The following is a 16122-nucleotide window of genomic DNA, read 5'->3' on the forward strand; positions in this document are numbered from 1 at the left end:
GTTTTTATGTAAAGAACATTTATATTTTTAACTCTATATTTGGATTCATAAATTTTAAAAATTAGATTTAAATAAAATTTTAATTAAATCAACTTACCATTTATTTACGAATAATTTTTTTTTAATTAATTTGTTAAACATAAAATAAATATTATTCAAATATTTAGATTTGTATAAGTATGCCTTCGAAATCCGCAAGCTTAATTATTAGAGACGAATTTTTTTGAAATATTTTAAAGTAAAAAAAGATTTTTAAAAACGAAAATAAAAATAGAAGTCCCACGACATTGATAAAAAGGATCCTAATACTATTGATTATTGAGTAATAATAATAATAAAAATAATAGTAATAATAATAATAATAATAAAGTATTAAGTTGTATCCCACGACATTAACATTACCGCAATTTTAAATTAGTGGTGTGCATGGCTAAGTCGGTGCGTCAGGGAGTGGTGCCAGCTGTACTATCAACTGCCCAACTGCTTCTCGCTAGAGCTACGCTCGCAGGACCCCTCTACGCTCCAAGCCCCATCAATTTTGCCACGTGGGCGGCTACGATATCATCATGACCTCCCTGACCCCACTTCCCCACCACTCTGTCTCCAGGCGCGTCACTCTCACTGCCCGGCCTCTCCAGTCCAGTGTCGCCGGGCTCACGCGCGGCGGCACGAGTGGGAGAAGCGGGGGTGGGCATAAAGTCAAGGGTGTTCAAACTCGAATCACGTGAGATTCGTCCAGGCTGGGAGTGGGGCCGGCTTACGTGGAGGGCGTTGAAGTCATCTTGGAAGGACCGGGGGAGTGGAGTTGGGCTAGGGGCGCTTGATCTGGGCCGTTGATAAGGTAGACTAGGGGGCGGGAGATGTGGATTTGGACTTACAGCTGTAAGTCTGCAAAGTAGTCAAAAAGAGTAGGGCCCACTTGACGTTTTAAAAACGTTTTTATTGTAAGGCGTTAATTGTTAAACAGCTCTGCCATTACTGTCATGTTTTAAACGCTCCCCCCCCCCTCCCCAAAACAAAAATCTCCCTCCAAAAAAAAAAAATAAGAAAAAAAAAAACAGAAAATACAGACTTTATCGTTTATACCGGATAATTATTTTCATTCATTATATATATATATATATATATATATATTGGCATGTCTCTGTGAAATTCATTATTGCCCTTGCCTAATTTGTTATCTGGCAAAATTTACCTACCCCCTCCTTTTTTAAAATAAAAACATAATGGAATCATATAATTAATTTGGAGGGCTTAATTTTGACTTGTAACAAAAATGGTCAACTTTGACAGTTAATTTAATTTCCAGGAGTAGTGAATATTTTAGGGGGGGCATTCAATTATACAAAAATGGGTACTCCCATAATGCATAAATTTGGGACGTGAAATACATATACACTGGAGTATTTACTGTGTGAAGATTCTTTAATTATTCTATCTGCTGGTCTAGATTACTAGTTATCACACCAAAACCCCCAAGTTGCAATTAATATTCATTCATTCTGTCCCCCATTATTTAATTAATTGCACACATATTATAGGAACTCCCCTTTTATTTATTTATTTGTTCATCTGAGCATGGTAAATAATTAATTACCCTCCTTAACTTCCTACTCCGGCCTCAAGACAAAGGATGCGACTGTACAGGCTGTATGCTAGAGTAGAAGAGGGCAGAATGGTCATTAGCCCGGAAATCGACAACACTGTCTCACTGGCGACAATTTTGCTCACTGAAACGAGAAAATAAATATCCGGCAAACGGGGTGCGCACCTACACCTCCAGTTCCGGTTAGAACCCCCCACTCACTTTGCAGAAGGGTGTTTCCAGGAAGAACCCTGCGCTTTCCTTTTTTAAAATTAAATTAAAAAAATAAAAATTTAAAGTCACCGAAGTGCATGAATCTCTCTCTCTCTCTCTCTCTCTCTCTCTCTACGTATATAATCTCAAACGCTTCCCTTCTCTCTCCCAAACGCTTAATTCCTATATATACACAGACGCTCACTATAAATATAGACCAAACCTTCTGACGTTTCATGTTGAACAGCTCCGCCGGTTTCCCGACTCTTCCGAGCATGGAAGCATTCCATACGTGCTCCTCCTCGACGTCTTCTTCCGATTCTTCTTCGTCGGAGTCGTCGTTGGCCGGCGGCGACGGCAGCGGGAAGAGGGTCAGGCCGAGCGACAAGCCGGAGAAGATCAAAGGCCCGTGGAGCGCGGAGGAAGACAAGGTGCTGACCCGCCTGGTGGAGCGCTACGGCCCCCGCAACTGGTCCCTCATCAGCCGCTACATCGCCGGTCGCTCCGGAAAGTCCTGCCGCCTCCGCTGGTGCAACCAGCTCAGCCCCGCCGTGGAGCACCGCCCCTTCTCCGCCGCCGAGGATGAGACCATCCTCGCCGCCCACGCCCGCTACGGCAACCGGTGGGCCACCATCGCCCGCCTCCTCCCCGGCCGCACAGATAATGCCGTCAAGAACCACTGGAACTCCACTCTCAAGCGCCGCCTCCGGGCTCGCCGCTCGCCGCCCGTAGCCGCCGCCGACGACGACGGTGTGATGGCGATGATGACGGGTAGGAGTAATCCAATTGATCATACTGTCCGAGGACCTGTCTCGGTTAACGTTCCCCACTCTTCCATGCCGGCGGAACCCGACCCAGAGACGACACTGTCGCTGGCACCGCCGGGGGCGGTGAGCGCGACGACGGGGCGGCGGTCGGAGAGCTTGCCGGCGGGTTTCTGGGATGCGATGAGGGATGTAATTGCGAGGGAGGTGAGGCAGTATGTGACGTCCACGCTCTCGGAGCCCTCTGGCGGGTTTCACTAGTATGGGTTCGGGTCCTGGTTCGGGTTTCGTTTTCTTAAATTTTTTTTTTAAAATTTGTTTGGAAAAAATATATATATCTATATATATATATATAAAGTCTGAAGGGTAAATCAATTAATATGTCTAAAATTATGGATGCCTGAGTCTTGAAAAGCTATTTTCTTTTTAGAATTATGATTGCAGCCAGATGGGTTTGTTTGGTAGATCCGAAAATCTTATCCAAAGGCGGACTGACTGTGGCATCCGTGCGGCCAGCTGGTTAATTTTCCGAAAAAGGGAGGGTTTCTGAGCAAAAAAAGAAAAAGTTGAAAAAGATTTCTTTCTTTATTACCATTATAATTCCTTGGTTTTTGCATTCTTACCCCTGAAGAAACGGCAGTGTGATTACCTTAAAATTAAGGGAAAAAATTAGATTGTAAAACCTAAATTACTAAGTCTATATAGAAGAATCATTGGAAAGTGAAAGTGATAAAACAGTTAATATTTTGGCGGGGAAAATAATGAAGCAATGGATCTCTCTCTTCTTGAAGTTTTCACTTTCACTTAATAATATATTTATATTTATGGGAGAGTTCCAACTCTCGAGTTGGGGGAGAGTGCATGATTACCACACATTGATGTGGGAGACAGACAGAATATATACTTAAATTTTTAGGTCATATTAAAATTTACATGGCAGGTCAAGTTGAAGAGAGTATGATTACTGCATTAACCTATGCTTTAGTAAAGATTAATTAGTTTAGTAGGCAATAGGCATATAGGCCCCTAATCTTAAGCCTCTCTATGTGTTAAGGTGGCTCTCTTTCTTGAAAAAGCAGTGTTTGTGCAATGATATATGCCCTTTTCCACTAATTTAAAAATAAAATTTAGGGTTTGAATTTGAATTTTTATTAATTTGATTGAGTTGGAAATGTTAGCATTGAGAGAGTTTATGGGTAGGATTAATACACATGAGTGAGCATCAACTTGATTTAAAAGCTTAAGTCTATTGGGACTTAAGCCCAATCACTTATATAAGCACCTATCATCCACTCAATTTTTTTAATATGAGACAAACTCACAACTGAAATTCTCAACAATATGTGCGACAATTATGGTGAATAGTACGGGGAAAAAAAAAAATAGAGCATAGGCAAAAAAAGAAGGAAATGAAAATTTGAACAAATCTATTTTCATGTTTGGTTAATTGTCAAAGGAAAGTGAAAAAGAAAATACTAAATTTATAAACAAAATTTTAGTTTTACATATTATTACCGCCTCTTTGCAACTTGGAAAAATTTGAGAGAGAAGAGAAAAATAAGAAAGATTCTACTTTTTCATGTTTGAGTTGTTAAGGAAAGTGAGAAAGAAAATAAAAGAAATATGTCAAATTAATGAACAAAAGTTTAATTTTACACATCCTTAGTTTTTTTTAAAAAGTTTTAATCATATTAGATTTTTTTATTTATTTTAAATGGTATTTGATTTAAAGAAAAAATATAGTGAAAAATGAATTTTCCTTCTTATTTTCTTTTTCTTTTCCTACCTTATCTTTTTCAAAATTTGAATTCGAAACTTAATATTTGCTCAAGATAGTACCAACTGTAAAACTTTTTCTTATTGTTTCTCACCTCTTTTTTTTTGTTACATAAACAGTTAAAAATTTTAAAAATAAGGTGGCATTTTTATAATTATTTTCAAAAATTAAAATAAATCATAAATAAAATTTTCACAATTAAACAGTGCGACTAAGTAAGCAACTCTTCCCTAAACAACTGCACTTGAACCCCTCCCTTTGTCCTCAATAGTTAATATGTTGAATTCCAAACTATGAGAAAAATAGTTGGTATCAGTTAAGCATCACGTCAAAGCCGTAATTAGTATCATCTAATAAAGCTGTTATGTACAATTGATTACTTGCACGACAAAAATGTACATATTTAATTAAGTGGAAACACACACACACACACACACACACACACACGCACGCACACACACACACACGTATGCATAGTTGGCGTTATTGTACTGTCCTAAAAGTATCTAATTAATTACGCGATCTTGAGATTATTAAAGAAAAATGACAAAATATAATTAACAATAAAACACAAACAAAAACAATAAATTGAGTTCAATTAAGTTTGAATAATGAGTTGGAGAGATAGCAAACCGTACTCGACCGAAAATATTTTCTATGCTATATTTATATTCATATTAATCATATTTATCATTATTGAATGACGTAAAAAGTTATTTATTGATAATAGATTAATTTACTTTAATCCATATGCCCAATTATGCTTATACGTGTATCAATTAAAAATATTTCATGAGCCAAGCCCTAATTTTACAAATCATAATTTTTCTAAGTAAAATTATTAACAATTGGATTGACTTAAGTGGTAAGGGCGACTTGTGACTTTGGTGATCTCAAGGTCACGGATTTGATTTCCCTTTAAGATTTTATCTCGATGAATTATCAGAGGTACATCAATAGAAGAGCGACTTTTACTCCCGAATTTGGTGTTACACTATAGTGTCCAAAGTGATGCGATAGTAGCTGAAATCATCGAGCTATAAAAAAAAAAAAAAAATTCTTAACAACTCTCATCTACACCCTTGTACATACTACATTATTAAACTTCCCTTTTAAGCATGTAATGAGTAAATACTTAAAAGTACAAGCACACTTAATGCTTAAGTCATGTACATAATAGAAGAGTAAACTTGATGAATTAAATGCGATGTTTAGCACAAATTAAACCCTTGTAACAAAAAAGGAAAATACCTAAAAGCATACAATGATACTATATATGCACCCAAAAAACCTTAATAAACATGGTATGAGATTAATTGTCCATTAATGAATGAATTAATGTTAATACATAGGTGCATGCACCCCATGCAATTTCGCTCAAGGGAACGATTAGTTAAATCGGCAAACCACACAAACAATGTTAAAGTGCAATAATCCAACACGTACATATCATTACACACTTACCTTAAAAACCAAAAAAAAAAAAAAAGCACCAGCCGTTATCTCTAGAGGTGCTCAAATAAGATACAGAATCGAGGGTGGACTGTACTATCTATGTGGGTCCCACACTTACCTATGCATCTTATCGATAGGAATGAGAAAATGGGTTAATTAGTCGGGCATAAATGGATGGAGCTTAAATGAGTTGGCACAAATGAATGACTAAATCACAAACCCAAATCCACCCAAACTAATAAATGAGTTATAAGTTGGCACTCATTAAGCACCCATTAAAAAAATATATAATACATTTATTTTAAATTTTCACCAAACACAAGTTAATTTTTTTTTCATTTAAAAAAACAACACTCAGTTATTATTTTTCCATTAATATCTTAACATTGTAAGTTAACAATACTTATTTATTATTTAATTTATTTTTTTCTTTAAATATTTTTTTTAAAAGTGATTTGAAATTTTAAGAAATAACACTTACAACTTATTTGTCATTTTTTTTCCTAAATATTTTAAAAAATACAGTTATATAACTTATATTTCCTTCTATTTTTAAAAATATATAGTACATTATATATATATATAAAACTAAATAGGTGATTTAATAGGTATTGGACTCAAATCCAAGTGACCTATTTCTTAATTGGGTTAAGTTCAAGTTAACCTATTTATAAACTAGTCATTCCCACCTCTTGAATTCAAATTCATTTGGAAAGATAATAAATCATCTCTCCGATTTAAAAAAAAAAAAAATACTAATTTTCGTGTTCTTTTAGAAGGCATGGAATTAGCGACGGCGTTACAAAACGAAAACGTACGTAGATCGTATACGTAAGCGTGGGGACGGGGGAGCATTTTGGTTTTTCGGTTGGGCGGGGAAGCGGCACCGGGCTGTGGGTACGCCGACATCGGATTTTTTCTTGTCGTGCTCTCTCGTTTTAGATTTTAGTTTATGCGCGCATGTTTTCAGAATAGAAAAAAATTGTGCGTGCAATGCATGCGGTGCATGGCGGCTGACGCGTGTTTTAAACGTGTCTCAATTGTAAGCTTGTTGTGGGCCGGGCCGGGCCGGGCCGGGCCTGTCTGGTCTCCGAAGAACTTAGACGAGTGATTGTCATTTAACCTTTTTTTCAACCGGAGGTGGTTGGTGATGTTAATGACTTTATCTTTCCTAATGGGGCTTACTGGGCTTGGGGCCAAGGGCCCAGTTTCAGGCCCATCTATCTACTTAGGCTTCTCCAACTCCAATGACCTATTATTTTTTATATTCATATTCAATGTCAGATTGTGACGCAACATAACATATCAAATTTAATAAAATATAATTTAAATATTTTATGGGAATTATTTTTAAAAAAAATTAATTAAATAGTAAATTTAATCATATTATCTACTGGGTTTGGGCTTCCATTCATTCAAACTTCCTACATTTGGATGCCCGTGCTTATAATAATAATGATGATGGTGATGATGGTTGCTTAATCATCAATTGTAAATGTCATGTGTAACTTGAAAAATATCGGGGAAAAAAAAAAATAAAGAGTGATGGAATAGCTATCATGTTCGGTTATCAAAAAAGTTTAAAAAATAAAAATATATCAAAGTTATGAATAAAAATTTAATCTTATATATCAGCAATATTTATTTATTTTTATTTTTTAATCACACTAGAACAAATTTTATTTTTAGTAGTTTTAATTTAATATAGAGAAAATGTAACAAAATAAATTTTTTTTATAAATTTTTTCAAATAAATTTGGTTTTAACAAAATAGGGGGGAATTTTCTAATTGTAAAACTGATAATTTTCAGCAATATTGTAGGGGCTTGTTTTAGCTTGGAAAATATTTCACTAATTGCAGGCACGTGCAGTGAATGTGTTGTGCCACATTTTCAACTAAATAGTATGATGATATCAACTTAGACATGTCATTATTGTAGTGAATGGTGCGTGAGGGAGGGATTATCAAATAGATTCATAAAATTTATTTATCTAGACTTAGATCTCATGTAATTAATAATTGGTTGAGTGGGTCCATTTAATTCCAAGAAAATTTGTCACATTAGCCTACTTGCCTAAGGAATTCTTTTATCACTCAAGTGAGGACTTTATTGTCCATGCCGGGAAATATGTGACTTTTGTTTCTGACTTCTACTGTATGGGTGGTCACGAGTTCGTATGAAAAATATATAGGATAATGTGTGTTAATTTTCTTAGTTACGTAGAAATTTGTTTATGTGCTAATTTTTTTGCCATCTCAAAATTTTAAAATAAGCTTTTGAAAGGAGGACATTTTTGAAGGATATAAGAAACAATACAAATAAAAAAAAAAAAAAACCTCTTTGTTGTGCAAAGTATATACCAATGCGCAACGGAAACACAAATTGAATCAGAACGTACAATGCAACGATCAATGATGAAAAATACGAAACCAATCAATCACAAATAGAATAAAGGAAAGTAATAAAAATATACGACACAATAATTTATGTGGTTCGACAATGTGGCTATGTCCACGGGAGCAAGCGACTGATTTTCCATTTTCAAAATATCAACAAGGGTTACAGAATATTATTTTTATACTAACCCTATACGTACAAAACACGTAGAGTGCATCTAAAGTATCCTTGTAGCAATCCCTAGAGGAAAATCCTCTAAATCCCCAATCTCCTAATCTTTCCGATTCAAATCCTGTAATCAGCGCCGAACAATACCATTGACGGTTTCCTTCTAAGACCAAACTATCAACGGTTTCTTCTTGCAGCTCAGTTGCCTTGTTCTTGCTTCACCATGCTTTCCCCTGAGTATCTATTCTACTTAATAAGAACCATATACTCCAACAATCTTCACCTTGGCGAATATTCACCCCTTAGGAGAAATACGAAAGCATAACCCATAGTTCCACCTAGGACTATAGATTGGGACGCCTTTCATCTAGCACCTGGAGACGTTAATCAACTAGAAGCAATGCTTGAACTTGTCTTTTGTAACAAATATCGTCAACATATCTGCTGCATTCTCAGACGTGTGAACTTTCTTAAGTAGTAGTTCACCAGAAGCAACCTAGTCCCTGATCCTGTAAAATCACACATCTATGTGTTTTGTCCTCATATGATACACCTGGTTCTTCACTCAATAGATGACACTCTGACTATCACACTGTAGCCAAACTCCACCTTACTGGATACTCAACTCCTTGACCAATCATGTAAGCCTCAACTACTGTCATGTATTCTAATTCATTGGTAGATAAAGCAATGAGTGACCACACCACAGACCTCTAACAAATAGGTCCTGCCACAAGGGTGAATACATACCCTGTGGTAGCCCTCCTGTCATCCAAGTCCTTTGCATAGTCTGCATCCACATAACCTACCACTAATGGATCACCCTATTGTCTACTAAATAAAATGTCATATCCGGTTGTACCCTTCAAGTATTTGAGAATCCACTTGACTGCATTCCAATGCTATTGACCCGGATCTGAAAAGAACTTGCTCACCACGTTGATAGCTTATGCCAAGTCCGGTCTTGTACATACCATGACATACATCAGACACCCCACTACAATAGCATAGGGTACCTTTGACATGTCATGAACGTTATCGTCTATCTTTGGGCACTGGGTGGTGGACAACCTAAAATGATTTGCTAACGGTGTACTCACTGGTTTAGCATTAGCCATGCTAAACCTCGCCAACACCTTCTCCACATAACTGCCCTGAGATAACCAAAATCTCCTTACAACTCTATCCCTATGAATCTTCATCCCAAGAATCTTCTTGACTGCACTCAAATATTTTATGTCAAACTCTTTACTCAATAGAGTTTTCAATTGATTTACCTTAGTCATATTCCTCATAACAATCAGTCATATTCCTCATAACAATTAGCATGTCATCGACATAAAGTAACAAAAATATGAGTGAACCATCCTTAAGACTCCTCATGTAGACGCAACAATCGTACTCACACCTCCTGTAGCCAAACCGGATCATGTAAGAGTCAAACCGTTTGTACCACTGCCTCGGAGATTGCTATAGCCTGTAAAGTGACTTCCTCAGTTTACAAACCAAGTGCTCCTGTCCAGGTTGGCAAAACCGTTCTAGCAGTGATATGTAAATCAGCCCTTTTAAATCACCATAGAGAAACGTTGTCTTTACGTCCATCTGCTCGAAATGCATGTCATAATGCACCACCAACCCCAATACTACCCTGATGGAAGTGTGTCTGACCACAAGGAAGAAGATTTCATCATAATCAACTCCTTTCCTCTGTGAGTATCCCTTTGCTACTAACCGAGCCTTGAACCTCTCTCTCTATTTTTCTAAAGCTGCTTCTTTCTTCCTGCACACTCACTTGCATTTATCACCCTCTTGTTGTGAAATATGGCTCACATTCTAAAGGAAAGCATGAAAGAAATCAGCAGTGCAGTAGGGGAACCGTCGACGGTTTGACAGCAAATTTCAGGCAATTTACATACTATTTGAAACCGTCGACGATTTGGTTCGGACACCCAATGCAGATTTTAAATTTTGTATTAAGTGAAGTTGGTTTGGTTGGGTTTTGGAGGGAAAACCTCCAAAAACTCTCTCTCTCTCTCTCTCTCTCTCTCTATATATATATATATATATATATTATATCTTATGTATATAGGGTGTTGGTTGATGTTGATAGTGAGAATTGATAAAGTTCATATATTGTTCTTGTAATTTGGACAAGGAGATAGTGAATTTTTTCCGTTTGCGCCTGTGGATGTAGGCATTGCCGAACCACATAATTCCTAGTGTCATTATCATTGTTATTGCTTTCATTTACTTGCTGTGGTTGTGGAATTGTTTTATATTTGCCATTTAGATTGCTGCATTGTGCATTTGGTCTTTTACACATTGATATTCACCTGTGCATATTTGGGATTTTACACAACAAATTGCTATCGGAACATTATTGTAATGGCCTCTGGAACTTCATTTGCGAAATTTGGCGTTGCCAAGTTTGATGGAACCAGGAATTTTGGTTTGTGGCAGAGAAGGGTGAAAGATCTTTTAGTGCCACAAGGCATGGTGAAGGCCTTACACATAATTTAACTAGAAAGTATGGATGAAGCGACTTGGAATGAATTGGGGGGCAATGTCAGTATCAACCATTCGACTTTGTTTGGCTGATGACGTGTTGTATCACGTCATGGATAAGGATTCTCAGGCATCAGTTTGGCAAAAACTGGAAAGCTGATATATGTCTAAGGGTCCAAAAAAATCTACAATTGTAGTGGAAGAAGACTCCTAGATATCGAATGTTGTTATCATATGATAAAAAATATAAAATGGTTCAACACCTATAGGTCAGTTAATACTGGTTGTGTTTTGATGGGAAATTATATTTCATGCAAAAAATTTGGTATTGGAAATGTCAAAATCAAAATATATGACGGTGTTGTGAGAACCATATGTGATGTAAGGTATGTACTGGGTCTAAGGAAGAATGTTATTTCATTGGGTACTTTAGACTGTAACAGACATAGTTATAAATATGAAAGTGGAGAAATGAAAGTATGTGAAGATGACTCGATAGTGATGAAAGAAGAAAAGATAGTAGGAAATATCTATGAAATTCAAGGTAATATGGTTGTAGGTGGAGCTGCAGCTGTAGAATCTGAGTCAGATGTTTTTTGGCATATGCAGTTAGGGTGTATGGGCGACTACATGTATTTAGATGTTTGGGGACCGGTGATGATAGCATTACAGGGCGTACATGCTTTTCGTGGGTGTATCACAAAAGGTTTTGGTTTATCTCATATGGAACAAGGCTGATATTGATATGTTACTAGGTTAAACTTGTGGTTGAGGTGGAGTACCAGACCGGGAGAGAAATCCTCAGGTTAGTCATTCGGACTGAGTAAGCTTGTTTCGTTCAAGAAGTTTTGTAAGTAGGCAGGTTATATGCAAGGCTTGCAGGGTACTTCTTGGTGAAGTCAGTGAGTATGACGTGTTTCTCATGTGATCGAACACCAAAGGTATTACTAGATGAGAGAGTTGCAGGTGAATTGTGAGCAGATTCTGCGGTAGACTACTCAGGTATGAGTGGATGCCCACTGGTGCACTATTTTAGTGATGAAGGATCTAGGTTTGGTGTTATGTCCGTACAGTACATCTTTCTGGGGTATGAGAAAGGTGGGTGCAAGTTGGGTGATCCTGTGGCAAAAAAAGGGGTGATCAAGGACATGAATTTTGGTGGGAAAGCCATGGGGCATCGTACTGGGGTAAAGGAAGAGAAACAAATGCCAGAAAACTACAATAGCAGTAAACATGTAATTCAGGTGGAGTTAGACAATTAGGGCAGAAATGTAAGGAGTTCTATCTCGGGTCAACATTATCACAGTTTAAATGGGCATGTGATGCAGATGGACAACAAACTCAGGGCAGAGATGACATTGTTGGTGAGGCTTGCAATGTATAAGAGGGTGATAAGATGCAGCAAGGTGATGTATCTGTTGTGTGTGAATGACATGTTATTGGCTAAGAAGGCTTTGATTGAGGCTGATCAGTTGGGAACTCTATTGAAAGGTTTTAACATGAATATGTTGGGTACGACCAAGAAGGTTTTTAGTTTGAAGATTCGCAATAAACAAGGTTGTAGAGAGATTGGTGTTATCTCAAGGTGGCTTTATCGACGGAATCGTAAGAAGACTTTGTTTGCCGTCTCATGGGGGTTCTATGGAGAATTGATATGAAATTTCTACTGCTCGGTACCCAAGGATGGGTTGTGATGTTTGAGATATGTCAAAGGTCTCTTGTGATGATGTAATGGGGTGTTTCGACAGGCAACTGAATGGACCGTCAATTGTGAGATCTATTGATGACTATGTAGGGGACTTTGGCGATATAAGGCTTACAGCAGATTTTGTATTTACTATTGTGGGAAGGTCTTATTGGAAGCCTAGGCGGTAGTCTCAGATTATTGCATCTACAACAGTATCGAGGTTGATGGTAGAAGCCGAAGCTATCATTGGCAAGTTCAGGTAGGGTTGCTTGGACTTGGTGTTTGTCTCCAGTTACTAGACAGGAGACAGTCTCAACCTAACATCCCAAGTTCGAGATGGAGCAGCAGGTTCATGTTTTCGGTTTCTCTTAAGAGGAGTATGTTCGCCAAGGTGGTGATTTTTGTGAAATATGACTCACATTCTAAAGGAAAGCATGAAGGAAATCATCAGTGCAGTAGGGGAACTGTATACGGTTTGGCTGCATATTTTAGGAAATTTACATACTGCCTAAAACCGTCGATGGTTTGGGTCGGGACACCCAGTGCATATTTCAAATTTTGAATTAAGGGATGTTGGTTTGGTTAGGGTTTGGAGGGAAAATATCCAAAAACTCTATATATATATGTTATATCTGATGTATATAGGGTGTTGGTTGATGTTGATAGTGAGAATTGAGAGAGTTCATATATTGTTCTTGTAATTTGGATAAGGAGATAGTGAATTCCTGTCATTTGTTCCTGTGGATGTAGGCATTGTCGAACCACGTAATTCCTCATGTCATTATCATTGTTATTGATTTCATTTACTTGCTGTGGTTCTAGAATTGTTCTGTATTCACCATTTAGATTGCTGCTTTGTATGTTTGATATTTTACACATTGATATTCCGCTATGCATATTTGGGGTTTTACACAACACCTCTTCCCCTTGGGAAGCTTCACCAACTCCCACGTTTGGTTCTTATGCAATTACTTCATCTCCTCCACCATAGTGCCCATCCATCTCCCTTTCTCTTAGTTGTGCACGACCTTCTAAAATGTAGTAGGATCCCCGCTTCTAGTGATAAGTGCATAAGACACCAGATCATCAAAACCATACCTAGGCAATGGCCTGATAGTGCATTTGCGTTTATCTACGACTATACTGTGATGCTGCTGCTGATCACTCGAGCTAGAACTCCCTGCACCCTAACCATTGTCATCTCCACCTTGAGTCTCTAACTCCACCTGCACTACATGCTCATTGTTGCTGTAGTTTTCTGGCACCTATTTCTCTGAGTATGTTGCAGCATGGCTTTCTCATTGAAAACCAAGTCGCTACTGATCACCACTTTGTGTGCCTCTGGATCCGACAAATTGAACCCTTTCACCCCTTTTTGATATCCCAGAAATATGCAACATCTAGACTTTGCCTCAAGCTTTGATCTCTCATCACTAGGACACATGCACATAGGCTAGACACCTAAATACTCTCAAACCAGAGTAGTTTACCTCGCTTCCTATCCACACCTACTCTGCAACTTTCCTATCTTGTGATGCCCTTAATTGGTGATCGGTTAACCAAGAAACACACTATACTCACTGCCTTGGCTCATAAATTCTTAGCAATCTGATTATGCGCTTAAATTGGGTAATTAGGTGTTTTAACTCATGCATTAAGGCTTATCTTTTTAATTAAATGCTTAATTATTCTCAATATTTTAACATTGTGTTCTATTTATAATATTTGAGTTTTATTGAGTAATTTATGAATTTTTGGTATTTTTTTATTGCAGGGCAACTATTGGAAGTTAAAACTTACACTACTTCGTAATCTGGGCGTAACTTTCTCATCCGAACTTCGACCGAGGTGATTCAAAATGCAGTCGAAACCGAGAGAGTGCTCTAAAATTTTTGTGTTTTGAGCTTCAAGAGATTCAGGTTGTAGGAAGGTCAAAATCGAGCTTGAAGTTGCTGTACCTGCACAAGTAAGGAAGTATGTGGGCCTAATATATTACATGTGAGCCATGAAATAAAAGCAAATTAAATGAATGGGCTTAAGAAGGGTCACTTGGAGAGGAGTATAAAGGAGTAGCCGTGAATGTTTGTGAAGAAAAGCAAGCCCAAAAGCAAACAAAATAAAAAAAAATGGAGTGTGGGCGTCCTTGATGTGACCCGGCTATGCAACTTAAAAGCAAAAGGGCTTGTGTGTGTGTGTGAAGGGCAGCCTTGTGCGCTGGGCTTGAAGAAAGAAAAGGATGTAGCATAAGGGCAGCCGGGTATGTGGTTTTTCGAGGGCAAGAAAGGAAAAGGAAGGGTTAGCAAAAGAAGGAAAAAAGTCAAAAAGTGGGGCTAGACTTGAAAAGGAGGAGGGCTAGAGTATAGGGTTTTAGCTAGGGTTTGGAGGAGCTCCTTGGGGGGTCGTGTGCTGCTGCAAAGAGAATACACAGTAGTGTAGTTGCTGTGTGAGAGGTCCCCTATGGCCACTCCACTCTACTCATTCTCTCTCTCTCTCTCTCTCTCTCTCTCTCTCTCTCTTCATGTTTAGTTATTTTAAATGTTTATTTTAATGGATTGTGGGAAGAAGTTCATATATTTTAATGGTAGTTTTTAATACTTTATTAAAGTGCTTTAATTCTAAGTTTCTTTATTTTATTGTTTGAGTATGGTCATTAGATTAATTAATTGCTTATATTTTACTTTGTTATTTTTAATGCTTTCAAGGTTGAGTTAATTTGTTGTTTTAGTTTAGTATACATTTAGTCTAATGATTGGAATGATTTTAGGTTAAATTAATTAGTTCTTTAGTTTTAGTATACATCTAGTTTATTGTTCTTTTAAGTTGTTTTTTTTTTTCTATTTTATTATTGCAATGATTTATTGTGGAGTTCGTTTGACCCGAAAATTGCGGATTGCAAGCATTAGTGGCTAGGTTTTATAACTTGGGTTGTGGGTCAATGTCGATTGCTTTCCATGGTTTACTAGTTTTCCTATGATATTATTGTTAAACTTTTATTTGACTAAAACCAAAAATTGAAGGCATTGTTGATAAATCATTGGCTCTTATTTCTTGTTTTGTTGTTGACATTAGGCACATCAAAACCTTGATTTAATCTAGGATTTTCGTCAATAAATTTTTACATGAAATTCGGTTGATGCTTAATGAGAGTAATTATTTTCTTCCGTTTGGATGTGGCCAAATGAAATCAAATTCTTTATCAACTCCAAGTTGTGCCTAACATCACATATCGTCCTCACCACACCATCATACATTTTGATTATGATGCTCCCCATTCCGACAATTTTTCATGAAGCATCATTCCCCATATGAATATAACTAGAATTTACCAATTTGTATGTGGTGAACCAATCTTTGTTGGGCATCATATGATAAAAGCATGCCGAATCTAAGATCCAAGAATCCAAGATACCATTTGAATCGAATGAGACCGAAAGCATATCACCATCACCGCTCCCCGAGTCTTCTTCTTCCACTAAATTTGCCAAGTTTGATGAACCTTCTTTATTTTATGCATTCCCCTTCTTCCTTTTTGGATAATCCGATTTTATGTGCACCTTTTTCATGCACTT

General features: G+C 37.3%; 1 protein-coding gene across 1 annotated transcript; it reads left to right on the plus strand.

The window, feature by feature from the left end:
* Positions 1-1779: 1779 nt before the first annotated feature.
* LOC131161530 (transcription factor MYB44-like) lies at positions 1780-2959 on the plus strand. The gene has a single exon (XM_058117351.1). It carries the CDS (start codon positions 2035-2037, stop codon positions 2821-2823), a length of 789 nt encoding a protein of 262 aa, XP_057973334.1. The 5' UTR covers positions 1780-2034; the 3' UTR covers positions 2824-2959.
* Positions 2960-16122: the final 13163 nt, after the last annotated feature.

This window comes from Malania oleifera, chromosome 8, assembly GCF_029873635.1.
Source record: "Malania oleifera isolate guangnan ecotype guangnan chromosome 8, ASM2987363v1, whole genome shotgun sequence".
In the NCBI taxonomy this organism is placed as follows: domain Eukaryota; kingdom Viridiplantae; phylum Streptophyta; class Magnoliopsida; order Santalales; family Ximeniaceae; genus Malania; species Malania oleifera.